Source organism: Rattus norvegicus, chromosome 10 (genome assembly GCF_021556685.1).
Source record: "Rattus norvegicus strain SHRSP/BbbUtx chromosome 10, alternate assembly SHRSP_T2T, whole genome shotgun sequence".
Lineage (NCBI taxonomy): Eukaryota > Metazoa > Chordata > Mammalia > Rodentia > Muridae > Rattus > Rattus norvegicus.
The window spans coordinates 7,433,607-7,461,220 of NC_141543.1; the positions used below are offsets into that span (position 1 = coordinate 7,433,607).

At 42.0% G+C, this 27,614-nt stretch overlaps 1 protein-coding gene across 23 annotated transcripts in view; it reads right to left on the reverse strand.

Moving 5' to 3' along the window:
* Parn (poly(A)-specific ribonuclease) overlaps positions 1-27,614 on the reverse strand; it is a 138,039-nt gene that overhangs the window by 47,385 nt on the left and 63,040 nt on the right. For 17 of the 23 annotated variants that reach the window (XR_015630740.1, XR_015630731.1, XR_015630743.1 and 14 more), the window contains 3 exons: positions 21,812-21,867; positions 20,605-20,691; positions 15,236-15,310 (listed from right to left, as the gene is read on the reverse strand). Coding sequence is in view for 8 of the 23 variants with exons in the window: in XM_087572724.1 (XP_087428850.1) it covers positions 15,236-15,310; positions 20,605-20,691; positions 21,812-21,867 (218 nt within the window). In the remaining 15 variants the exon portion in view is untranslated. The remainder of the gene's footprint in view (positions 1-15,235; positions 15,311-20,604; positions 20,692-21,811; positions 21,868-27,614) is intronic. The other 6 variants (XR_015630735.1, XR_015630738.1, XM_087572726.1 and 3 more) reach the window with 1 other exon arrangement.

Sequence of the window (27,614 nt, forward strand, 5' to 3'; positions counted from 1 at the left end):
AAAGTGACCAGCTGATTCCTGTTATTGTCTCACATGCTCAACATGTGAGCAGCTAATTGTATAAGGTAAACACAGTCTCCTTGTCCCTATGTCCCTCCTGGAAGGAACGCAAGGATTATGGAGCTGAAAAATCTCCCTCAATGGGAAAAGGGATGTCCCAGAATACACGAAGCATAACCCTAATTCGCAAATATAATTTACATTCAAATTGTTTGTAGCCTAAGTCAATTAGAATACTGCATACTGCAAAAATGTTTTCTCAAGGTGACTATGTAGTAATAAAGTGCTCTGTCCTGGACTGTTATTAGAATACTCTTAAAGAAGCAATAAGGCGGGGCTGGGGATTTAGCTCAGTGGTAGAGCGCTTACCTAGGAAGCGCAAGGCCCTGGGTTCGGTCCCCAGCTCCGAAAAAAAAAAAAAAAAAAAAGAACCCCCCCCCCCAAAAAAGAAGCAATAAGGCCTGAGCCAAGCCTGTGTGCTACCATACCCCTGGCCCACCCTGGCAGTTTACATAGCAGAAGTTCATACCAACTCTACACTCCCGTCCAAACATGAACTATAAAAAAGCCTTTTGCTTCCCGGAGAGTTTCCACTGCTACAGCTGCCTGGCAGCTCTCAGTCTGTTCACGTCATCAAGATAAATGACAAGCTTAAGCTATGGCACAAGTATTTTGGAATGCTCATCTAGGCATACATGCGGGCAAAATACAAATGCACATAAAATACTGATCTTTACAGAGGAAATTATATTACCAAAAGACAAAACCCGGAGTTCTTAAAGGGTATGTGACAACCATTCATACCACCAAATACAGCCATTAGTGCTGCCAGATATGGCTTCTCGTGAATACCCTCCTCATCCATGCCATTCTATGTCTGTTGTAGATAGGTAAAGTGAGCTCAGAGTGCAGGTCAGTGGTGGAGAGCCTGCCTAACAAGCATGAAGCCATGGGTTCATTCCCAGCACTTGGAGGATGACACAGAGAATGGGGAGGGGGTAAAATGAACCTCCTTCTTTGGGGTGTGTGTGTGTGTGTATGTGTGTGTGTGTGTGTGTGTGTGTGTGGTGTCTTTGTTTATGAAAGTGTGGGTACATGTGGAGAGGTCAATGCAGAATATCTTCCTCAATAATCTTAACTTCTGAGACAGTGTCTGACTAAACCCAGAGCTCACATGTTCCCTAGGCATGCTAACCAGGGAGCTATCAGGATTAGGGATACATCCTGCCACCAGCTTTACAAAGCCAGTGAGGAGGATCCAACTCGGACCCTCACGCTGTGCCCTGACTGGGCCAGCTCCCTAGCTCCACAGTGTATTTGTACATCAAAAGGAACCATGCTTGCACACAGCACACATGAAAGCAGGTCTGACTTCACGAGAAAAAACGATTTAAACAATGGTGGATTTTTTTTTTTTAATCTACTTTTTTAAAGCCAAGGGGAGGGAGGCATTAAATTCTTTCCTCCCCATCCCACCTCTGTTCTGAAGGTATCTTGAACACTTGCAGCAAAGTTTCAGTCTGAGATCTCCGGGAGAAGCTTCTACACTGCAATTCTACCTATCAGCTTTCCTAACACCAATGATTAAAGGCTGAGGGCAGGTAAGTGAAACAAGTGACCCTCACACCTACAAGGCAACTGCAACAGAAGGACTCAGAAAAGGGGGTGGGTGCCCCAAGACTCATGTCCAGCACTTGATCCTAGTGCAGTCTCACTGACTCACAGGTCACAAGGGGGAAAGGTAAGGCAAACAGGTGCTGATTGCTGGTGTCTGCTAGAGAGACTGGGGAGGACAGTGGCCTACCAACCATGCCATCTGCTACAGCCCAGGAGACAGCTCTCCTTCTTCAGTGCCTGTCATGGTCATGGCACCCCTCTTAATCATCACCTCTGTGCCACAAGTACCAACAATAGGTCAGAGCAGCTTGCTGGATCCAGGGTTTGATTAGCCCAGCCAGCCTGTAAGCCATGCTCTCCTCTCAGGCTCATCTAGAAAAGACCACACTATGTGTCAGATATACAAAAGTAAATGTATAGTAAAAATGAGAGATGAAGAGCTGGCCCCTAATTTCAAGCAAATTTGCTCGTTACTTCTTCAATTTTTTGTCAAAAGAACCAAAAGAAAATATTTCTTTTCAGTCTATAAAGAAAGAGTCCTACTAAAGCTACATTCATATGTCACAATCAAGGCCTCCCTCAATCCCAGTATTTGTCAGGGTTCTCTAGAATAATAGACTTATAAAATGAATCTCTGTCTGTCTGTCTGTCTCTCCCTCCCCACCCCCACACACAAGGGGACTTATTAGAATGACTTGTAGGCTGTGGTCCACCTAATCCAACAATGACTGTGTATGTATGGATCCTCCTACTTCAAATTAAGCAAACATCCCTCACAGATGTGCCATCCATTTCTAATTCCAGATATATTCAAGGTGACAACCAAGAAGAGCCATCACAAATCCACTCCTTGTCAACTTGACACACAATCATACCTCCTAATGTTGAGTAATTTACAAATGAAAACAATACCAGGTCATAAGGACTAAGCATGATATAACTATCTCACATGCAAACCAGACACATTACATATTTAACCAGGTCATAATACCACCTAAACATGATACAAATACCATTCATACAAAACTGCAAATGCATTTTAAAAACAGACTAGAGGTACCGTCCCTTGGGGGACATTCTTTTAGTATCTTAAATTTAAATATAATAATCATTAACACTCTCTTAATTGATGTCATATCATACACTAAAAAAACTGAGGGAAGAAAACAGAAATTGTACTAACACATTCTTAACAAAATACAACAACAACAAAAACCCCAAAACATGTCAATTATAATCCTTTTATAACTACCTTCCTCTACTACTCATCCTGTTTCCTCCCACTACGTACTTGATTATTGAACTCCTCTGCTGAAATCACCTTTCAATGAACATTTACATGGGACACAAATATCTTCACATTCTTTGTCCATTTGGAGAGACTTTCCACACATTTTTTTCCCCAAATCGCCTTCTCACCGTTTTTTCAATCATGCTCTTTTCAAGTCCCTGACTATCCTGATAATCCCTGGCTATAGGCAATGCATCACCGAACAACTGCACATCTGGCCACTACTCCTTCCAAACAAAATATATGACCATGTATTCTGCCTGAAATTCTGTACACTATGAAAATTCCATACACATTCACCAGTGTCCTTCCTTCAGGGCTGTGCCAGAAAGGGGTTGTAATACTGTATTTCTCTCCTGGGTGATGCCTGCATATGGTGCAGAACATCAGTAAACCAGGCTTTGGTCCTCTCTTCCTCAGTTAACTGATCATAAGGCACACCCACGAGGCTATAGGTGCACACTTGGCAACAGATGGCATTGTAACAGTAGAAACCATTTAAATGGGCAGCTTCTGCATGTAACTTGCTTGTGTCTTCAGAACCTGCTCAGGCATGATCATGTATATACACTACTTCCGTTTGATAATAGACTGCTGCTGTATGACATGTCCTGCATCATGACTTGTTGGATCAGAAACAGCCAACTCATGATGGGGCAGCTCAGGTCTAATGGTAACTTGGTGGCCCACTGTCCAAAGTTCAGTTTCCATAAAGGCCCAATAGCAAGCCAAAAGCTGTCTGCCAAAGGGAGGAGAGGTGTATGCAGCTGATGTAGAGCCTTGCTGCAAAATCCCAAAGGCTCTTCTGTGACTCACCTACAGAGGCCTGTGAAGGCTCCAAACAGCATCCCTATCTGCCACTGACACCTCAAGCACTAGCAGGTCTAAGGGGTCATATGTTCCAAGTGCCAGAGCAGCCTGCACAGCAGCTTAGACCTGTTGAGGAGCCTTCTCCTGGTCCAGGCCCCACACAAAGCTAGCAGCTTTCTGAGTTACTCGGTACATGGGCAGGAGTAGCACACCCAAGTGAGGAATGCTGTCCCCAAGGTCTAAGGTTCTTGGTGATGGGAAGGACCAGGTGCAATAACTTATCCTTCACCTTAGAAGGAGTATCTCTGCATGCCCCACACAACTGGACTCCTAAGACAGTCACTGATGTAGATGGTCCTTGAATTGTGGGTAGATTTATTTCCCATCCTCTGATACGAATCTGTGTTACCAATCAGTACAATTTGTGCTCCCTCTTGCTTGCTTGATCCAATCAGCATAATGCCAATATAGTGCACCAATGTGATATTTTATGGAAGAGACAATCAAGACTCCTTCTAACTTATACACAGGACTAAAGAGTTAATGTATACTTGAGGCAAACTGTAAAGGTATGCTGCTAGCCTTGCCAACTGAATGCAAATTACTTCCTGTGGTCCTTAAGGCAGATAACCCAGAAAGGGATATTTGCCAGATCAATGGTTACATCTCAAATACCCGCAGCTCTGCACAGGTCGGGGGGACTAAAATGCTCATGTGAGGATTGTTCTCGAAGCTACAAAAAATACTATAAATTAACAAGTACAGAATGTGTGGATTGTGAAGGCAGACAGTGTTTACCACACCCTGTTCAAACCAACCTTCCAAACTATGTCTGAGAATAAATGCACAGACCTGAAGAGCAGAGCTCCACCTGCCAGCTGTCTGCAAGGGTGGCACTTCCTATCAGGCTTTTGTTCTGTTCTGGTTTTGCAACTCTAGGGGTGGAGCCAGGAGGACACAAGCTAGTAGACTTTCCACCACAGAAAGCTGCTCTACTCAACAGCTGGAGCTGCACTGCTAAGAGGTTATTTAACATTGTAGCCAGTTGCTGGAAGCCTTGGGAAGAAAAGCAAATGCAAGTCATTTTCATAGAAGGTTTTGTTTTTTTCATTCAAAAGGCCCGGAAGTGTTACCTTAATACAAACTCTGAACCAGGGGACATGTCAGGAGGCTTCTCCAGGCCCACAGGCAGAAGGTTTGGTCCCACAAGTTCGTGTAGATCTGTCTGCTGTCAAAGTCCCTGAATGCTAAGTTAGTCCACATTACTGAGCATGGATAAGCATTTGAGTGACAAATTTTACTGGGCTTGGACAGGCAGGTGGCTACCAGCATGGCATGCCACCTTCTGGTTGATGAAGTGGAATTAGGATGTGGGAAGCTACATCTGGAGTGAGCAGGCATTGTGGTTTGACAACCCAGAGGGACACTAAGCTAAAATATTTAGTTTCTGTAACAAAGAAAGAACATATCCAGTAAGAAAAACAGCTTCTAAGACCAATTATGAAACAAAAAGTCTTTTTAAGTCACAACAACTTTCTACTGGCTTTTGACAGTATCAGGCCATACCTCACCCCAGCCCCCATGTGAGAAGGGGATTCCTCTGCAGGCCACTGGAGCCACGCCCACACCCTGGAATGCAAAACATTCTCTGCTGCTCACATTCACAACCCGTGTGAAATGGCTATCATCTCTCCTGGGCCTTGTCAGCACTTGAGGATGGCTTTCTCTCAGGGAGAGCATCGGGGACTCTGTAACTCTAGGCTCTACAGCACAGTGGCTAGGATGGCTCCTGAGCCTGAGGTCCAAAGAGAGATTCCTACTATAACTATTGCTACTCCTTACAGCAATCCAACTGAGAGACACCCTCCCACACACACCACACACAGTAAGTGAGGAGACTGCCTTCTGCCTCCTAGCACTGCTCTCTAGGCCTGCCCTCTTCCAGGCAGTAGTCACTCACTTGCCCAAAGGCCCTGGATTGTTAAGTTCCTACAAATCCCATCAATCATGTCCTGTGCCAGTCCCCAGAGCAGCAAACACTGAGGAGGAATACTGGGACAATGTTGACTTGCTTTTTTGGAGATGACAGGAATATTCCTCCTAGATAACCCTGAAGCTGGAGCCCACAGTGGTCGACAGGTACTACGTGCTGGCAGTGAAGACCGTGTTTTGCTCCTCCCAGCCTTCTTTGCACTTGTAGAAGAGAATCCCTCATTAAATGAACATTTTTGTCTCCTGAAGCACCGAATTTTAACCATGACCTTAGAACCAAATGTTTATTTTTATGCCAATCTAATACACACACACACACACACACACACACACACACACACACACACAACATTAAGTCCAGATGTAGCGGCAGCAGCCAGGACCATAGATGTTTGCCTAGAATGTATGAAGACTTTGGTTCCATCCCCAGTGATAGAAAAAAGAAAAGCTGATCATGGTGACACTGTCTCAGGAGACTAGGGCCACATCCAAACAACAGTGAAACATCCCCTCACTGTATGTATGGGGCACACTGACATTCTTAGTGTCGTCCCTTTTAACAACACTGCAACTGGGGGAAGAGCTCCGGGGCACCCTAGGTCCCACCTCCAGCACTTGAAAAAATAAAGCTGGTCATCACTTACTCAGTAACTCACAACTGTGATCAGGTTGGAAACAGTGTGGAAACACCAGACAGTCCTCACCATTCTGTCTTCTCTGCTAAGCAGCACTGCCCCTCATAAGCCCTACAGAAAGACTTTTCCCCCAAGACTTTACAAGTGTTCCAAGCACCACCCCATAGTTCCTCCTTCAAGAGGCCAGGTCTCCTCTGTGTTGGGAGCTGAGCCTTATATGATATGTATTAGTTTAGCATGTCTCACTCTGAAGAAAAACACCATCTGTACCCATCCTACATCCAGGCCTGTGGGGCAGTGGACCGTGCCAGGAAACTTGGTAAGATTTTCTAGGTTCAAAATCCCCAGCACCCACCTGAGGACTGTAGGAGTTTTCCTATTCCTGACCAGATTCCTGCCCTGGAACACATGACCATAGCTCCCCGACATAAAGAATGTGACTAGTGGTCAGTAGCACAGAACAGAGTTCTCCACACTAATGAGGTATCTAGATGGTCCCTGAGGATGTAACCAATAAGCTTCCTTTCCCAGACATTCCTTCATGCAAAAGGTCTTTAATTTCTGGCCCAACCTGAGGTGAGGACAAGCATGTACTATCTCTTATCAAGAACCCCTGTAGGCGGTGGGTAGGAAGTCTTTGTTGTACAGAGCAGCTGCTGAAGTCTCTCACAGAAAGCCTCTCCCTCACAGTTGAGCTAAGCTGGAGTACCCCACCCTCACCCTCTCACCTCTCCATTCAAGACTCCTCCTCTCAATTTCCAGCGGTATCTGGATGTCCTGGAATTAGGGAGCCCCAGCGTCATCCTCAGCCTGTGCTATTTCTCACTTGGGCTGAGGCCTCCATTCTAGGATACACTCTCCTACCCCAAGCTGGGCATCGGTGCTTCACAAACCCATCACCTGATGGCAGCTGGCAGCATGGGGTAAACAGAGTCTAGCATTTTGCATTGTCTATCCAGAGTTCCCGCACCCCTGCTGCACGTCGGAACACAGAACCACAGGGACCTACCATAGTTTGCCCAGTGCCACTTGTATAAACAGCATGTAAACATGTTAAAGGATGAATGAGACAGGTGATGACAGCACACACCTTTAATCCCAGGCAGAGGCATAGAGATCTATGTGATTTTTGAGGACAGACTGGTCTATGGAGCTAGGTCCAGGACAGACAGGACTACACAGAGAAACCATGTGTGTATGTGTGTGTGTGTGTATCCATCCAGTAGGGAATCAATCAATCTCTCTCTCCCTCTCTCTCGCAGAAATAACTTTCACAAACTCTAAATTAGGAACTGAAGCTCACTATCAACAATTCTTGGAAGCCATGGCCCATTTATTATGCTGTGTAGCATTTATAGATGTGGCAGGTTCCTAGACAAATTCAATTTGGCCTCAGTCTAAAGCTATGAACCAGTGTAAATGCAAAAACCAGCTTTCCAGACATTTCAAAATAAACAGAACTAGTTTAGAACACCCTCTGCTTGGTCTGCTCTGGACTCTGCGCTGTGGAGCGCTTAGCTGACCAAGGCCTGTACCCTCATCTAAATAATCAACCTGATCCCCAATGTCTGGGCAAAGCCCCACATCAACAAATGCTTTAAAGATTATTTTACTTTTAAACCTCCTGTAGTCAAAAGAAAAAAAGAATGAAATCCCACAATGGCAAGACTTGTAGAACAAACAGATTCCCAATCTGACCATTCATACACTTAAGCACAAGTCTGCCATCCCTTCCTGTCTCATGTGTCTTCATACTAGAGGCTGAGGAGCTCAGGCTGACCTATTCTGAGAAACTCTGCTGTGTGTTCTGAGCCGCCTTCTATCACAGTGACTTGCAGGCTTCAATGAAGATGTATATCTTAGGAACCTTGTAAGAGCATTTTAATCCTTTCTCTTGTCACTGAAGGACACTGAGATGAAGGTCTATCACGTCCAGCATCACACAGTGATGAATTAGTATGAAAAGGGGGCTTACATTTGTCTGAAAATATGATTACAAAGTATGTGAATGTTTTAATCCCAGCACTGGGACGGCTGAAGCCAATCAAGGAACTCTAAATTCAAAGCCAGCTTAGAGTACAAAACAGAGTCCTGTGTCAGAAGGAAAAGAAAGGAAAGGAGACGAGAGGAGAGAGGAGAGGAGAGGAGAGGAGAGGAGACGAGAGGAGAGGAGAGGAGAGGAGAGGAGAGGAGAGGAGAGGAGAGGAGAGGAGAGAGGAGAGGAGAGGAGAAAAGCAAGCCTAGATTTATTTATTTTTGATTCTGTGTATATGCGCAGGTATGTGCACTTGAGTGCAGATACCTTCAGAGGCCAAAAGGGGGTGTCAGATCCCCTGGAATGGGAGTTAGAGGAGTTGTACACAGGTCCTCTGTAAGAGCTGCCAGCACTCGTAACTGCCAACACATCCCTGTAAGCCTAGCACTCAAGAACTACAGACAAGAGGACTCCTAGAGCTCACCAGCAGCTAGCCTAGCCAAATCAGTAAGATACAAGGTCAGTGTGAGAGACACCCTACTAAAATGATGGTGGTGGTGGTGACAAAGTGGCACATGCACACATGGTTTTAAGGGTATGGTTTCCTATAAGAAGAGAACTTTTATTTTCAAGAGGTCAAAAAAGCCATTTTTACTTTTTTTTAAATGTATGAGTACACTGTAGCTGTCTTCAGACACACCAGAAGAGGGCATCGGATCCCATTACAGATGGTTGTGTGCTGCCATGTGGTAGAAATTGAACTCAGGACCTTTGGAAGAGCTGTCAGTGCTCTTAACTGCTAAGTCGTCTCTTCAGCTACCCCAAAAAGACTTTTAAAACATTAATTAGAATTAGTAATGCAAAAAAAAAAAAAAAAAAAAGCAGTTGTCAGCTTAAATAGAACTCTTGGAATGTTAATAAAAAATAATTTGTATCAGAGCCAAAGAAGCCATTATGAGTTGCTACATAAATAGGCATTTAATGATTTTTTTTCATTATTACATTATTGATCTGACAGGCCCTCTGCTTCTGCTGAAATGCTTGTACAATTTGTTTAAGATAACATTAACAAGAATTTGTGCCACGTTCAGATAACCTAGGTCCTTGGCATTGTTAGACTATTCCTATGAGAAACAAACTTCAAATTATCTTTCCTTTTTCTTTTTTTCGTTGCTGGGGACCGAACCCAGGGCCTTGCGCTTCCTAGGCAAGCGCTCTACCACTGAGCTAAATCCCCAACCCTCAAATTATCTTTCAATGAAGCATCTATATAGTTTTAGAAATCAGAAAGAGAAAAGTAGACATGAGATCTACCCATCAAATATAAAAGGAGTTTCCAGGTCATTTTTCCAATCACATGATACTAACCAGGTACTGACTAATGTCAAGACAGCCACTGTAAACACAAATGGGTCCTGGAATTCATGTGGATAAAGCATCACTTTTAGAGTATAGCATCTCTTTATGTGAGTAACAGGCCACAGAGAAAAAGCTGCTTCCTAGGCAGGGGGGTGGGGCTGATGTCCTAGCAAAGTTCTGCAAAGGAAGCCTGTAACAGCCAAAAGTGACGATTACACTGAGCTGAGGCAGAAAGGTAGGTTACAGCCTTCTACAGAGGGGATAGCTGAGTAAGCTCTAGAGAAGGAAGCTCAGAGGCTCAGCATAGATAAGCTGCCAGAAACTTTGTGAAGAATTGTCTAATGCAGACAAAGGAGACAACACTGTCTTCAAAGATGATCACTGGCCTCACTGTTACACACCTATAACCTTCTGGAGGCTAAGGTAGGAAGAGTGCAATCAACATCTGCCCAAGCAATGTATCAAGGCCCAGCCTCAAAACGAACCTTAAAAAGGGTTTGTGTATAACTCAGTTGTAGAACACTTACTTTGCATGCATGAGACCTGAACTCCATCCCTACTATCATCCTACTGTCATCATAAAAATAATAAATGATGAATAAAAGATAGCAAGCATCTACTTGATCTAGGAGGAAAAAGTAAATGCCATGGCTTCCTCTTAGCCTATTCTAGTACATTCATTTATTCATGCTGTTTTAAACACTGGGCCCAAAGGATTCAGTGGTGAACAAGATAAACCCAGTGTTGTCCTCAAGGAGGCAAAACAACCAAGCAATCAAAACCACATGTCTGCATATGACTCTGACATTAACTAATGACATCGGTGTCACTAAGTAAAATACTTAGCTTAAAAGTCACTACCCAGAGCGGGTGTAATTTTAATCCCAGCACTCAGGAAGCAGAGGCAAAAGGGCGCCTGTAACTTTAAGACCAGATTGTTAGACACAGGGAGATCCAGGACAGCCAGGGCTTTACAGAGAACCTGCTTCAAAACAAAATGACACAAAAAGCTTACTCAGGGCCAGACCAATGGCAAATAGTTCAAATTGCTCTTCCAGAAAACCCAGGTTTGGTTTTTCAATGCTCAGTCAGGTGACTCACAATTACATGAACTCCAGCTTGAGGAAATCCAACACCCTCCTCTGGCTTCTTGAGACACCATACATATGCATATGTGCACATGTAACACACACACACACACACACACACACACACACACACACACACACACAGACACACACCAATTAAACTAGAATAAACATTTTCTTAAAGTTGGCTTTCAAAGAATTTTCTAGTAAGGAAGGAACAATCATTATTTGGCAACAAAATAATATTTTAAAAAACAAACAAACAAACAACACACTTTTAAACCATGGACATGAATGACCAAATTATGCTGTCGTTTTAGTGAAATACCACTAGCTGATGCTCTACAGCTTTAAAACACCTCTACACAGTCTCATCATGGCCAACAGAAAGAGCCAGAATTAGACATTTTAAAACCCACAACCATTTGTCAAGACTTGGCTGATGTGACCTTGGTGCAGCTTTGTAGCCACCTATGAAGAGACTGTAATCATGACCCCATCAGATTGGGAACCTGAAAACCAAAAGTTTTTGTGACTCTCCAAGGATACATATTGACCAATGACTGGGCCGCCACCAGTCAGCCCACTGAGAGCCTGGACGTTCCTGCTGCAAGGCCTGCAGGTCAGTGATGGAGAAAGCACTGAGCAGAGCGGGTGCAGCCACACGGCAAGACAGAGTTCTCCTGCTTTCCCTTCATTCCCACTGCAGCCACTCCATAGCCTGCCGCTCAGTTACCTGATCCCCACTGACAGCATCACCATGCTCTAATAGGCTGAACTCTTTGTATTCCAAATCATCTGTTAACAGACTAGGAAATGGATAGCAAATGTCAGAGCAAAAGTAAACACTACACCACAGGCAGCACCTTTACACTCATATCTTACACTACACCACAGGCAGCACCTTTAAACTCATATCTTACACTACACCACAGACAGCACCCTTTACACTCATGTCTTACACTACACCACAGGCAGTACCTTTACACTCATATCTTACACTACACCACAGGCAGCACCTTTACACTCATATCTTACACTACAACACAGGCAGCACTCTTTACACTCATATCTTACACTACAACACAGGCAGCACTCTTTACACTCATATCTTACACTACACCACAGACAGCACCCTTTATACTCATATCTTACACTACACCACAGGCAGCACCCTTTACACTCATATCTTACACTACACCACAGGCAGCACCTTTACACTCATATCTTACACTACACCACAGGCAGCACTCTTTACACTCATATCTTACACTACACCACAGGCAGCACCCTTTACACTCATATCTTACACTACACCACAGGCAGCACCTTTACACTCATATCTTACACGACAACACAGGCAGCACCCTTTATACTCATATCTTACACTACACCACAGGCAGCACCCTTTACACTCATATCTTACACTACACCACAGGCAGCACCTTTACACTCATATCTTACACTACACCACAGGCAGCGCCCTTTACACTCATATCTTACACTACACCACAGGCAGCACCCTTTACACTCATATCTTACACTACACCACAGGCAGCACCTTTACACTCATATCTTACACTACAACACAGGCAGCACTCTTTACACTCATATCTTACACTACACCACAGGCAGCACCCTTTACACTCATATCTTACACTACACCACAGGCAGCACCCTTTACACTCATATCTTACACTACAACACAGGCAGCACCCTTACACTCATATCTTACACTACACCACAGGCAGCACCCTTACACTCATATCTTACACTACACCACAGGCAGCACCCTTACACTCATATCTTACACTACACCACAGGCAGCACCCTTTACACTCATATCTTACACTACACCACAGGCAGCACCCTTACACTCATATCTTACACTACAACACAGGCAGCACCTTTACACTCATATCTTACACTACACCACAGGCAGCACCCTTACACTCATATCTTACATTACACCACAGGCAGCACCTTTACACTCATATCTTGGTTCTTTTTTTTTTTTTTTTTTTTTTTTCGGAGCTGGGGACCGAACCCAGGGCCTTGCGCTTCCTAGGTAAGCGCTCTACCACTGAGCTAAATCCCCAGCCCCTTACACTCATATCTTACACTACACTACAGGCAGCACCTTTACACTCATATCTTAGATATCAGATCTTTTTGAGAAACTTCTCCTCCTCTCCCTCCTCCTCCTCTTCCTACACTCTGCTAACGAGTAGCCAGAATACAGATCACCAGGCTAGTAAATGGCAGCTATAACTATGTTCACAACAGTCCAACCAAGTCCATGCTATCATTCTTACTACGCAGAGATGAACAGAACTTAGCAGGTTATACAGCACGCTGGCATCACACACTGTATATGGTTGAGTAGTACTGACACCTAAGTCTAAATTTTTACTCCTACAACACAGCCTGTATCCCTGAGATAGTGAAAAATTCAATAACAACAACAACAAAAATCAAACTATTTAGACCTGAATTTGCATATGTAGAAGTTCAAAGTTTTAACACATTACAGCATCAGTTACATTATGCTAGTATTTGGCACTTGAAATAAAAAGCAAACGGACAAGCCCTGGCACGATGATCAGCATGCCTTTAGTCCCAGCACTTCAGAAGGCACAGGCAGGCAGATCTCTGAGTTCGAAGCCACTTGGGTTTACAGAGTGAATTCCAGAACAGCCAGGGTTACACAAAGAAACTGTCTTTAAAAAAATCAAATAGCAGGAAAAAAAAAACAAAAACAAAAAAACAAAAAACCAAGCTGCTCTTGCAGAGGACCCAGGTTCAACTCTCAACACCTACGAGGTGGTTCACAAACATCTGCAATTCCAGTCCAGGGAGCCTAATGCCGTCTTCTGGCCTCCAAAGGCACTGGGACTGTATGAAGTACACAGACACACAAGCAGGCAAAATCCTCATATAAATAAAGAGAAAGAGAAGAAAACTGAATAAACAAACATTAAAGAAAAATGACAGCAGAATTAATGTCAAAATTATGTAAGAATCAACAAAAGTTGTAGTGATCCATCTTTCAGGAAGTAAATGAATCATCGTTCAGTTTACTTGTACAAAGACATTTGACAAGTTTAATGGTATGGGTAAATCACAGCTACTCACAGCTAAACAGGAATAATACACGATGAACAGGCCAATGAAGGCTTCAGAGGGGCCCAAATTCCCTGCTTCAATCTCACTACTTCATATTCTCAAAGCATACCTGCAACTTATTTTAGAAAGAGCACACTAGGAAAAGACAGAATACAAGCAAATGAAGAGACAGGCCAAGTGCTGCTCTCTTGAACTTCTCCTAGCCCAGGGTAGTCTGGTCTGTCCGAGGCACTGCATGAGCCAGGGGAAGTGCGCATGTACACTAGAGAAGGGCGGGGAGATGGCAGAGGGCGAAAAGCATAGCCGCTCTCCTGGGTTCCATCCCCAGTACCCACATAGTGACTCACAACAGGGATAGCCAGTGCTATAGAGAGGAAACCCTGACTCAAAACAACACAAAAACCTACCGCTCTATGGGATCCAACTCCATGGCATCCAAGTTTTAAGTAGGTTTACAACAAAACATTAAAAAACAAAATTAATTCTCTAGTAACCAGATATGGTGATACACGCCTTTAATCCCAGCACTTGGGACACAGAGGTAGGCAATTTCTGTGAATTTAAGGCCAGCCTGATCTACATAAGAGAGTCTTGCTTTAAAGAAAAACATTTTGATTACCTATAATTTTGTTATTTGTTAAGACAAAAGCAATTTACATACTAATGAAATAGATGTGCTTATCTAACACAACATAACCTGAAGCTGTATTAATTAATGTCACGGTGCTGAGGAATGACAGGAAAATGTGACCTCTTTATTCCCATAATTAATCCACTATGCTCTGTCAGCAGAGAACTCTACATTAGAACAGTTCAGTCAGAACACAGGCTAAGTGGAATCCACGGTGTTTCAGGCATTGATGAGGATGCTGTATCACAGGAGAGCACATGCAGCACAGAACATGCATACTGTATGCTCAGAATGAACATACATACTGTATGCTCAGAATGAACATACATACTGTATGCTCAGAATGAACATACATACTGTATGCTCAGAATGAACATACATACTGTATGCTCAGAATGAACATACATACTGTATGCTCAGAATGAAAGCTGCCTCCAGTTCATTAGTGTTTGATTTTGAATTGTTTGATCACTGCATGCTCAGAATTTCTTTATTGTCAAATTTTCAAACCACACATTCAGTTACATGACATTACATGAGGTCTTGAGCCACAGTTTAAGTATCTTTAGATTAATGAATCAATAACTCATCTTATTAATATCTTCCTTTATTTCACTGGCAAGCTCAAAAATAAAGCAGAAATGCCAGTGAACCAGCTAGCTGCCTGAAACCACAGCTGTCAATAACAAAGCAGATGTCCAGGACACTAACCAATTTGTACTTGTTCTGGTTGGCTGAGAGAAACGAAGGCTGATGTGTCATCAATCCAGGATATCTGAATGTTACCTGTTAATGGTAAATTAAAAACAAAGTGAGTCTCTGAGCATTTAGAAACCATACAGTAGACTCAGTCTGATGTAGTTCAGTAAAGTCTAGAGGGATGAAATGTAAGACTGGAAATCTCAGCACTACCCAGCTTACTGCAAACTCTCAATCCACTATTTGTTTCTGTTAAAACTTCAAGACAGGCTAGGAGGTGGCTCAGTGCATAACGGCACTTGCTATGCAAGCATGAGCACCTTACTCAAAGGCCTGTCACTCTAGCACTAGGGGCTGCTAACATAGGATCTCAGACATCACGACAGCTTTAGGTTCAGCAGAAGATCCTGTCTCAAAAAAGAGTACCACAGCAGGATGCTCCACCTCCTCCTCTGGCCTCTCCAGTGATATAGGAGGTGTATGTCTACACATGCACATACATGCACACACTCATGCAAACGTTCAAGAAACACAAAACACAAAACCTTTGCATTATTTGTTTTAAAATCGAAACAGGGATGGGGAGAAGATTCAGTCAGTAAAAGTGCTTGACCTTAAAGAACTTAGTTTGATCCCAGCACCCACATAAAAAGGTGAGCATGGCTGAGTATGCCCATATAAACAGTGCTGGAGAGGTGGGCATGTAAACCCCTGGAATTCTTTGGCCCAGCAAAACTGGTGAGGTTTGGGTTCGGTAAGAGACCTTACATTAAAAAGGCAGGTGGGAGGGTCAGTGAGATGGGTCAGTGGTGAATGTGCTCACTGCCAAGACTGATGATCTGAGTCCCAGCCCCATGACTCACATGGTAGATTCTTATAAACTGTCCTCTGGCCTTCACACACATGCTAGGCCATGCTATTGTTTGCCTACATAATAAACAAGTAACTATTATTTTAATTAAAAAAATAAGGTAGAGATTTATTTAATTAGGACAGACATATCAACCTCTGGAATTTACACACACACACACACACACACACACACCCCAAAACAGTGATAAAAATTTTAAAAGTTAAAAAGAAAGAAGCATGTAGATTGCTGTTGATATGCAGGTGAGGGCCAGTGAAAAATAAGACTGGAGTTCATGATTGGGCAGTGAAAAAAGAAAGCGGGCTGAGAGTTTTAGAGATGGGGCATTGAGGGACAGAGAGGACAGAAGGACAGAGAAGATGGAGGAAGAAGAGGGTGAACCTGATTCACGTGTCTTTAAGTAGCTATGAATGTTATAGAAGGGATAGAATAATACAGGACAAGTTGTCTTATCTAGATGGACAGCTTGTATCAATATCAATTGGCTCTGAGTTCATTGCGTGGGCGTTTTGTGGGTTGAGAATTTGTAGGTATAAATCTGATTGATAAATTACAAGCCTCGAGAATTTTGATTTTACTGGGTTATGGGGATTTGTGACAGCTAGCCGCAGGGGGCAGATGACTGGGAATGTGATCGGTTCTAAGACAAGTGACCATGGGGATGGGAAGACCTAGTTACTAGAGCACAGCTGGCATTAGCGAGGGTTTAATATATATATATATATATATATATATATATATATATTCATGCGGCATGAGCAGTCAGAGTTGGACCCTGGTCTTATGCCAAGGTCACATACAATCAAACGTCGTTATCGTTACTTCATTTAAGACTGCTCTGGTTTACATATTTTGTCCCTGCCCCATGTTGACACTTAAACTCTGTTATCTGGTATTCAGATGTCGGGAGCATAAAGGCAGACAGAGGCTCTTACCATACACAGTGGTCATGCTGTGGGCATTAGGTAAACCCGCTGTACAAGAAGAGGGTGAACCTGACAGACACAGACGCTGTACCTGTGCTCTTCTCTCCGTCCAAGATGCCCTGTGCTGTGTGGGGACCCAGACAGAAAGGCTTTAACTACAAACTACTACAACTCTGAGCCCAAATAAATTGTGAGCTTCCAATAGCAATTGGAAATAAGCTGCACGGAAGACATGAACTTTGAAAATGAAGACTTGGGGCTGGAGAGATGGCTCAGTGGTTAAGAGCACTGACTGCTCTTCAGAGGACCTGAGTTCAAATCCCAGCAACCACATGGTGGCTCACAACCATCTGTAATGAGATCTGATGCCCTCTTCTGGTGCGTCTGAAGATAGCTACAGTGTACTTATATGTATAAAATAAATAAATAAATCTTTAAAAAAAAAAAGAAAATGAAGACTCTGCAATGTGATAAACAAACAGAGATGGAAGGAAAACTCCGTGTTAGGATCAGGCCAGGTAATAAGAGTGGACGACAAGGAAAAGAAGGCTAAGGGTGCTTGCAGCCGAGACTGACCATTTCCAGAATCCTCATGGGAGAGGCAGAGAACTGATTTCTACACGCTGTCCTCTGATCACATGCACTCCATACACACGTACACCACACAATTAAAAAATTAAGGATGTAGAGAGGGAAAACCAGACAGGCTAAAGTGAGAAACGGCAGCAAAAAGCACTACCCTGAAGCCACTACACTGTGTATGCAGGCAGAACCCAGGAGGCTGTGCAGGCAAGGGGAGGATAAGGACTGCGTCTGCTCTTGGGAATATACAGTGGACCAGAGTTAGCAATGAGTAAACTTAAAAGAACAAGTCTTTCAAAAGAATTCAAAAGCTTTCAAAGACTAAGAATTTTAAAAAACATTTCACTATGAAAATGATTTTGAAAAAGCCTCTGACTTGCAGCTTCCCAGCGGTAGCTGTCACTCACTGCCAGGGCAGCTGCCACCCAGGATGAACAATCCTAGGTAGCTTCTCAACAGATGCACTGCTGAGCCTTCCTGGGCCAGCTTCTTCCGTCCCACTGCCATGCCATAGTCACAAGGATGTCGTTATCACTACTGCAGTTATTGTTTCTGATCAAAGAACACTTGCCCAAGGTCACACAATGTCTGTGTTACTTACCAAAACTTTATTGTAGAGAATTAAAAAACAAAAACAAAAACAAAACCACACACCAAAATTAACCAGATCCATTGCTCTAGTGCAGGTTATTCTGAAGCTTGCTCTATAGACCTGGCTGCCTAGAACTCACAGAGATCCTCCTGCCTCTGCACCACCCAGCTCAATGAGATCCTAGACTACTAGAAAAAGCACCGTGGAGGTGCGGAGCCATCACCCCGGGTCTGACCATTAAATCTATGAACTTACAGCACCAGAGAGCGAAAAGCACATGCAGGGCTGTGTATTAAAAAACAAAAACATCCTGGTTAACCATTTTCCTTACCTTAGTTCTGAAAGCCTGACTACATAGGGGCAGGACTTAAACAGATGACAACAGGCACTGCAAAAGGAGTGAGCCCGAGGGTCACTGCCTTTCTCTACTGAAGGCTAAATTCAAAGGTGGGGACGGTTTCAAAGGGCAGAGACTATCTGCAACATAACTTTCTAGAAATATACCTGCTTTCACTTCCAGAATTCAATGTTTCTTTCAAGAGGTAACATGTGCTCATGTTTTAAGGACAGGAAAGCTTAGAAAACAAAAAGAACGTCTGCCAGACACTCAGTGGTGTGGCTGGAGTGTGGTTCTGCAGTGAAGAGCACTGACTGCTCTTCTAAAGGACTGGATCCTTTAGAATCCAGACAGTGGACAGCTCACCACTGTCTGTAACTGCAGTTTCAGGGGATCTGATGCCCTCTTCTGACTTCCAGGGCACTGTACACACACAGTGCTAATACAGAAATGCAGACAAAACAACCACATAGATTTTTTTTCAATGAATCATAATAAAATACCTAGCAGTAAATGCGTCTTCCTTCACTTCCATCTGACTTCTCCATGTTGCTTTGAAAATAGTGTTAATTAAGCAAGAGCCTATTCCATATCCTTCTTTTAATCTAAGTATTAAAATATACTTTAATATTTTACAATTTTAATATTTTCTTAAATGTCTATACAATTCAAGTATATTGTTTTATTCATTACTGTGCTAGATGGTTTTATGTCAGCTTAACACAAGCTAAAGTCATCTAAGAGGAGGAAACCTCAATTAATAAAAAGGCCCAAGATGGGTATTGGTGGCACATGCCTTTAGTCCCAGCACTTGGGGGGCAGAAGCAGGTGGATTTCTAAGTTCAAGGTCTACAGAGTGAGTTCCAGAACAACCAGCACTACACAGAGAAAGAGGAAACCCTGTCTCAAAAAACAAAAAAGGAGGAGGAGGAGGAAGAGCAAAGAAGGAAGAAAGAAGGAAGAAGGAAGGAAGGAGGGAAGGAAGGAGGAAGGAGGGAGGGAGGGAGGAAGGAGGGAAGGAGAAAAAAAGCACCTGTATCAGATCAGGCTGTCCACAATCCTGTGGGACATTTTCCTAATTACTGATCGATGGGGGAAGAACCTGGACCATTTTGAGTGGGCAGGGCTTGTGGTCCTGGATCCTATAAAAAAAAGCAGGCTGAACGAGCCAGTAAGCAGCACTCCTCCATGGTCTTTGCATCAGCTCCTGACTCTAGGTTTCCACCCTGTGTGAGTTCCTGTTCTGTCTTCCTTCAATGATGGACGACAAGGCAGAAGTATAAGACAAATATACCCTTTCCTCTCCATGGTGCTTTGGTCACAGTGTTTCACTGCAGCAATGGAAACCCTAACTCAGTCACTATTATGTACACTGCAGAAGCCACAGCATGCATGTGGCAGTAGAACAACTTTGTGGAATTGATTCTCTCCTTCCACTTTTGCAGGGATTGAACTCAGATCACCAAGCTTGCACAGCAAACACTGAGCCATCTCATTAGCATATGAATATTTTCTTAAATCTCTACACAGTAAATCTTTTGAGGATATACAAGTATTTATTAAGCATCAACGCTGTGACCAGTTTTCCACCTTCACTTTATTTAAGAATTTACAAGGAGAATAAATAGCTTTAGTACTTCATGTGTTAAAATAATAAACTTGTACATTCACAAACCCTGTGCTGATGTCTAACTCATGACCTAGGACCTATAAGAATGAGAGGAACTGCTATGTTATGCACATCTGGAGTCTTGGTTGGCTTACACATCTGTGTTTGCTGATTAATTTCAAGCAGAGATTGTCTGTCAGTATAAAACAGACATTCTCTCTGGATTTAATCTTAAATTCTTTACCACTTGTCTAAGTTTGCTTTCCCTAGCCCACAAGAAGGGCAGTCACAGTGATGGCTCCCTGTTTTCTTGGACTCAAAGGACGGCAAAGGTTATATAACGCACCTCAGAGCACATTAGAACATCGCATATGGACTTAAACCTTTTACATGATCTCCTTCTAAGCATGTCTACACTAAGAGGGGTCAAAACCCTAAATGAATATCACGAATTCTTTGCTCACCAAAGGCGCTGAAGAGCTGGTACAGGTCACTGGTTTTCCATTCTTTAGGGAAGGTCACATGGAGAACATGATCCCGCTTAGGCTGCACTACAAGACACAAAATCACAAAAGGGTGACAGCGGACAGAAAAGCAATCTAAGTACTGGCTAAGGGAATAGCTCCCTTAGGAAGCTGCTTGCTACACAGGGACGAGATCTGAGTCTGATCCTCGGAACGCCCACAAAAACAGGTCGATGTGGAGGAATGGGTTCCAATTGCTAGTGCCGGGGAGGGGGAACAGGAAGGGATTTCTCCCCAGAACTCTGGCTAACCAGTCTAACCGAATCAGTGAGCTCCAAGTAGACACTCAAAATTCAAGGTGGAGAGCTCCTGACGAACAACCACCAAGGTTGACTACTGGCAAGGAAGCAAGTCAAATCAGGGAACTTTTTGATTGTCTTAGCCTATAGGGTGTTAGGATTACAAGAGTACATTACCATACTTTGCAAGCACAGATTCTTTCACTAAATAAGTCCACACTACCTTGTGGAATTATCATAGATCAACTCCTAAGAGGATCAGTAGAATTCTTACTACTATTAGACATGGCTGATGAAAGGACATAGGAATCCTAACTCTGTTTCCAAGGGCTAGGAACCAGGTGTGCATTGCCACACTCAGGCAGTTGCAGGCTGTTCTTATGTTAGGTAATCCACAACAATTTGATTGATAGCAATTTAAAAAAAATCAACTTGATAAATTTAAATATATATGTAAGTAACTAGAAAACAGAGTAAAACAAACTACTAACATAGTATATATTAAAATATATGTATTGGCCCTCATAGAAGAGGGGGGGGATGGGATAGGAAGTTTATGGACAGGAAACCAGGAAAGGGATAACATTTGAAATGTAAATTAAAAAATCCAATAAAAAAATGGAAAAAATATATTGGAATATGTATTGAAAATTATTCAACTTTAGGAGGAATGAAACAATGAATATGTATATGGATAGATACAGATATATAGGTATATCATAGCCTTGAAAATATAAATCATGGTTAATGATGACCCAAGGGTCTCATGAACTTTAATTATGCAATCTCTTCCAAACCCAAACTACTGCTCATTTTTAAGTAAGTCTTCCCAGTGCTCTTTTTCCTGTTATCCCCTTCAGACCATACTCTAAATAAAAGATACAATGAGGAAATCAAAATATACTTACAGTCTGGCCCTTCCAAGTTTAAATAGGGAATATCCATGACCCTCATAAGAAATAACCTACAAAATGAAAACAAACAAGTAAACAAATAGTTCACAAAATAATTTTTCTTCTTTCCCTCCCTCCCTCCCTCCCTCCCTCCCTCCCTCCCTCCCTTCCTTCCTTCCTTTCTTTTTTAAAGCATCTATTAAAATGTTAGTAGAAGCTACTTCTTACTGTGGTTGTTTGAATGAGAACAGCCTTCACAGACTTATACATTTCAAAACCTTATGAGCTCTAACCCTCTGAAATCATTAGCCCAATAAAATACTTTCTTCTCTAAGTTTCCCAGGTCATAGCATCTTGTAACAGCAATAGAAAAGTAACAAACACATTTACATTATTCTATTTCTAAAATAAGAAAATTGAAGAATTCTTAAAATTTACTTCAGAGATTTTTTCTTTTTAGATAAATATTTATTATAAAGATAAAAATACAAATTGTGATATCTCCAACACTTAAAACAGTTCCTGGTACTCAGTAGTCTCTCAACAATGCCAACTAGATTAATGAAATCATTAAGGACAAGGTGAAAGAACTCTGTCCTACCAGACAGTCCAGAGAGCAAGTACTAACTCTTCACCAACATACAAAAAGGTATCTATACAGTCGAATTTGTGAGGGGAAGATGGAATTAACTTTTTATTCTTTACTTTTTAATAAATTGAAAAGTCTGGGTATGTTGTGCCTCCATTTTCATTAAATTCTAAAAAGTCTTTAATTTCTTTCTTTATTTCTTCCTTGACCCAGTTGTCATTGAGTAGAGCATTGTTCAGCTTCCATGTACATGTGGGCTTTCTGACGTTTTTGTTCTTACTGAAGACCAGCCTTAGTCTGTGGTGATCTGATAGGATGAAGGGGATTATTTCAATCTCCTTGTATCTATTGAGGCCTGTTTTGTGGCCAATTATGTGGTCAATTTTTGAGACGGTACCATAAGGTGCTAAGAAGAAGGTATATTCTTTTGTTTTAGGATGAAATGTTCTATAGATGTTCATTTGGTTCATAAATCCATTTGGTTCATAATTTCTGTTAGTTTCACTCTGTCTCCATTTAGTTTCTGTTTCCATGACCTGTCCATTGATAAAAGGTGTGTTGAAGTCTCCTAGTATTATTGTGTGTGGTGTAATGTATGCTTTGAGCTTTAGTAAAGTTTCTTTTATAAATGTGGGTGCCCTTGCATTTGGAACATAGATATTCAGAATTGAGAGTAAATCTTGGTAGATTTTTTTCTTTGATGGGTATAAAGTGTCCTTCCTTATCTTTTTTAATAACTTTTGGTTGAAAGTCAATTTTATTTGATATTAGAATGGCTATTCCAGCTTGTTTCTTCGGACCATTTGCTCGGAACATTTTTTTCCCAGCCTTTCACTCTTAGGTAGTGTCTTTGTCACTGAGGTGCGTTTCGTATATGCAGCAAAATGTTGGGTCCTCTTTACGTATCCAGTCTGTTAGTCTATGTCTTTTTATTAGGAAATTGAGTCCATTGATAGGTAAGATATTAAGCAACAGTGATTATTTCCTGTTATTTTTGTGGGTAGAAGTGGAATTATGTTTGCGTGCTATTTTCTTTTGGGTTTGTTGCAAGAGGATTACATTCTTGCTTTTTCTAGGGTGTAGTTTTCCTCTGGTAACAAAGTTAAATTACAATCAGATAAACCATCTAAACAGTCCCATAACCCCTAAGGAAATAGAAGCAGTCATTAAAAGTCTCCTAACCAAAAACATCCCAGGTCCAGATAGGTTTAGTGCAGAACTCTATCAGACCTTCAAAGAAGACCTAATACCAATACTCTGCAAACTAGTCCACAAAATAGAAACAGAAGGAACACTACCCAATTCCTTCTATGAAGTCACAATTACAATTATACCAAAACTACACACAGACCCTATAAAGAAAGAGAATTTCAGACCAATTTCTCTCACGAATATCGATGTAAAAACACTCAATAAAATTTTCGCAAACCAAATCCAAGAACACATCAAAATGATCATTCACCATGATCAAGTAGGCTTCATCCCATGGATGCAAGGATGGTTCAATATACGGAAATTCACCAACATAATCCACTATATTAACAAACTCAAGGGAAAAAAAACACACACACACGATCATTTTACTAGATGGTGAGAAAGCATTTGACAAAATTCAACACCCCTTCATGATAAAAGTCCTGGAAACATAAGGAATTCAAGGTGCATACCTAAACACAGTAAAAGCAATATGCAGCAGTAGCCTATATCAAACTAAATGGAGAGAAACTTGCAGCAATCACACTAAAATCAGGGACTAGACAAGGCTGCCCACTCTCTCACTACCTAGTCAATATAGTACTTGAAGTCCTAGCCAGAGCAATTAGACAACAAAAAGAGGTCAAAGGGATATAAATTGAAAAGGAAGAAGCAAAATATCACTGTTTGCAGATGATATGATAGTATATTTAAGTGATCCCAAAAGTTCTACCAGAGAACTACTAAAGCTGATAAACACCTTCAGCAAAGTGGCTGGGTATAAAATTAACTCAAATAAATCAGTAGCCTTCCTCTACACAAGAGAGAAACAAGCCGAGAAAGAAATTAGGGAAACGACACCCTTCATAATAGTCCCAAATAATATAAAATACCTCGGTGTGACTTTAACCAAGCAAGAGAAAGATCTGTATGACAAGAACTTCAAGTCTCTGAAGAAAGAAACTGAAGATCTCAGAAGGTGGAAAGATCTCCCATGCTCATGGATTGGCAGGATTAACATAGTAAAAACTGCCATTTTGCAAAACGCAAGGTACAGATTTAATACAATCTCTATCAAAATTGCAACTCAATTCTTCATAGAATTAGAAAGAGCAATTTGCAGATTCATTTGGAAAAGCAAAAAAAAACCCAGCATAGCAAAAACTATTCTCAACAATAAAAGAACTTCTGTGGGGAATCACCATCCCTGACCTCAAGCAGCATTGCAGAGCAATAGTGATAAAAACTGTATGGTATTGGTGCAGAGACAGGCAGGTAGATCACTGAAGTAGAACTGAAGACCCAGAAATGAACTCACACACCTGTGGTCACTTGATCTTTGACAAAGGAGCTAAAACTACCCAGTGGAATACGACAGCATTTTCAACAAATGGTGCTGGTTTCACTGGCAGTCAGTCTGTAGAAGATGCAAATTGATCCATTCTTGTCACCCTGACAAAAATCAAGTCCAAGTGGATCAAGGTTCTCCACATAAAACCAAAAACACTCAAACTAATACAAGAAAAAGTGGGGAAGAGTCTCAATCACGTGGGCACTGGGAAAAACTTCCTGAACAAAACACGAATGGCTTATGCTCTAAGATCAAGAATCGAGAAATGGGACCTCATAAAATGCATAGCTTCTGTAAGGCAAAGGACATTGTCATTAGAACAAAATAGCATCCAACAGATTGGAAAAAGATCTTTACCAATCCTACATCTGAAAGAACTAAAAAAGTTAGACTCCAGAGAGCCAAAGAACCCTATTAAAAAATGGAGTACAGGGGTTGGGGATTTAGCTCAGTGGTGGAGCGCTTGCCTAGCAAGCGCAAGGCCCTGGGTTTGGTCCCCAGCTCTGAAAAAAAAGAAAAAAAAAAAGAAGAAAAAAATGGGGTACAGAGCTAAACGAAACATTCTCAGCTGAGGATTATCGGATGGCCAAAAAGCACCTAAAGAAATGTTCAACATCCTTAGTCATCAGGGAAATGCAAATCAAAGCAACCCTGAAATTCCACCTCACACCAGTCAGAATGGCTAAGATCAAAAACTCAGGTGACAGTAGATTCTGGCGAGGATGTGGAGAAAGTGGAACACTCCTCCATTATTGGTGGGATTGCAAGCTGGTACAACTACTATGGAAATCAGTCTGGAGGTTCCTCAGAAAGTTGAACATTCTACTACCTGAGGACCCAGCTATACCTCTCCTGGGCACAGATGCAAAAAATGTTCCAACATATAACAAAGACACATGCTCCACTATGTTCATAGCAGCCTTATTTATAATAGCCAGAAGCTGGAAAGAACCCAGATGCCCTTCAACAGAGGAATGGATACAGAAAATGTGGTACATCTACACAATGGCGTACTACTCAGTTATCAAAAACAATGACTTCATGAAATTCATAGGCAAATAGATTGAACTAGAAAATAGCATCCTGGGTGAGCTAACCCAGTCACAGAAAAACATACATGGTATGCACTCACTGATAAATGGATATTAGCACAAAAGCTTGAATTACCGAAGATACAATCCACAGACCACATGAAGATCAAGAAGAAGGATGACCAAGTTTATTCTTTCTTAAAATGGGGAACAAAAATATACATAGGAAGGGATATGGAGGCAAAGTTTGGAGCAGAGACTAAAGGCCATTCAGAGCCTGCCTGACATGGGTATACAGCATATATATATATATCACCAAAACTAGACAATATTAATGAAGCTAAGAAGGCCATGCTGACAGGAGCTAGATATAGCTCTCTCCTGAGGGGCACAGCCAGGGCACGTCAAATTCAGAAGCGAATGCTAGCAGCACACCATTGAAGTGAGAACGAGATCACCATTGGAGGAGTTAGAGAAAGGATTGAAAGAGCTGAAGGGGCTTGCAACCCCGTAAGAACAACAATACCAACCAACCATAGCTCCCCAGGGTCTAAATCACTATCCAAAGACTATCCATGGACTGGCCCATGGCTGTAACTGCATATATAGCAGAAGATAGTCTTGTTGAGCACCAATGGAAGGAGTAGCCCTTGGTGGTGCCAAGGCTGGCCTCCCCAGTTTAGGGGAATGTGTCGGGGGTGGGTGTGTGTGTGAAGAGGGGTGGTTGGGGAGGGGAACACCCATATAGAAGAAGGGGAGGAGGATGGGATAGGGGAATTATGTCTGGGAAACTGGGAAAGAGAATAACATTTGAAATGAGAATAAAAAATATCCAATTAAAAAAAAGTAAACTTAAAAAAATTACTTGTTAATTACATCTGTCTGCAATAGCTTTCTTTTCCTTTGTTTGCTAGATTATGAACAAAATCCAGCTTTCTGTTCTGTCTGCGATGATATTAACAAGCCCTACTTGAGTAACAATGTATTGTGTTCTCCTGTTTGAGGAGCCATTATACAGCAGATTAAAAAGGCAATCTAAGTGCTCAACATGCAGTTAGTTTGGCTTCGGTGACCTGCAATTAAGGCACATTATTCTCAAGCACTCAAAGGCATGTAGGGTATGATTAGCTCACATATAAACCATTGGCAGAAGAACTTTGTTCTGTTACTGTAAGAAAAAGAAAAGTCTATAGTCAGTGGCTTGAGAGTTTGTGCGGGCCTCCAGGATAATAAAGCAAATTCTACAACTAAGAAATCACCAATATAAGCTAATGTCCACTACTGTGCTTTTATCAGTTATGTCACCCACATGAACCAAGGTTCCCACAGTGTGAGAAAGTGACAAAGCAGCACATAGCACTACACATCTGAGATCACTGGGCAGCCATCATTGTACCTTCCACCAAGAGCCTGGAAGTTCATGGCAGGGAAAGTTTTACACTTTATATAATTTCCAGTTCTCCTTTTAGTAGATTTACATAGTTTCCCCAATTCTGAAAGTCAAATTAAAAATAAAACAAAAATATTCACTTCAGACCAACAAGATGCCACAATAGGTTAAGGTGTTTGCCTTACAAGCCGGGTGGCCTGAGTCTGATTCTAAGGTGGAAGGAGAGAAAGGATATCACACAGATGAACTTCACAATCACACTG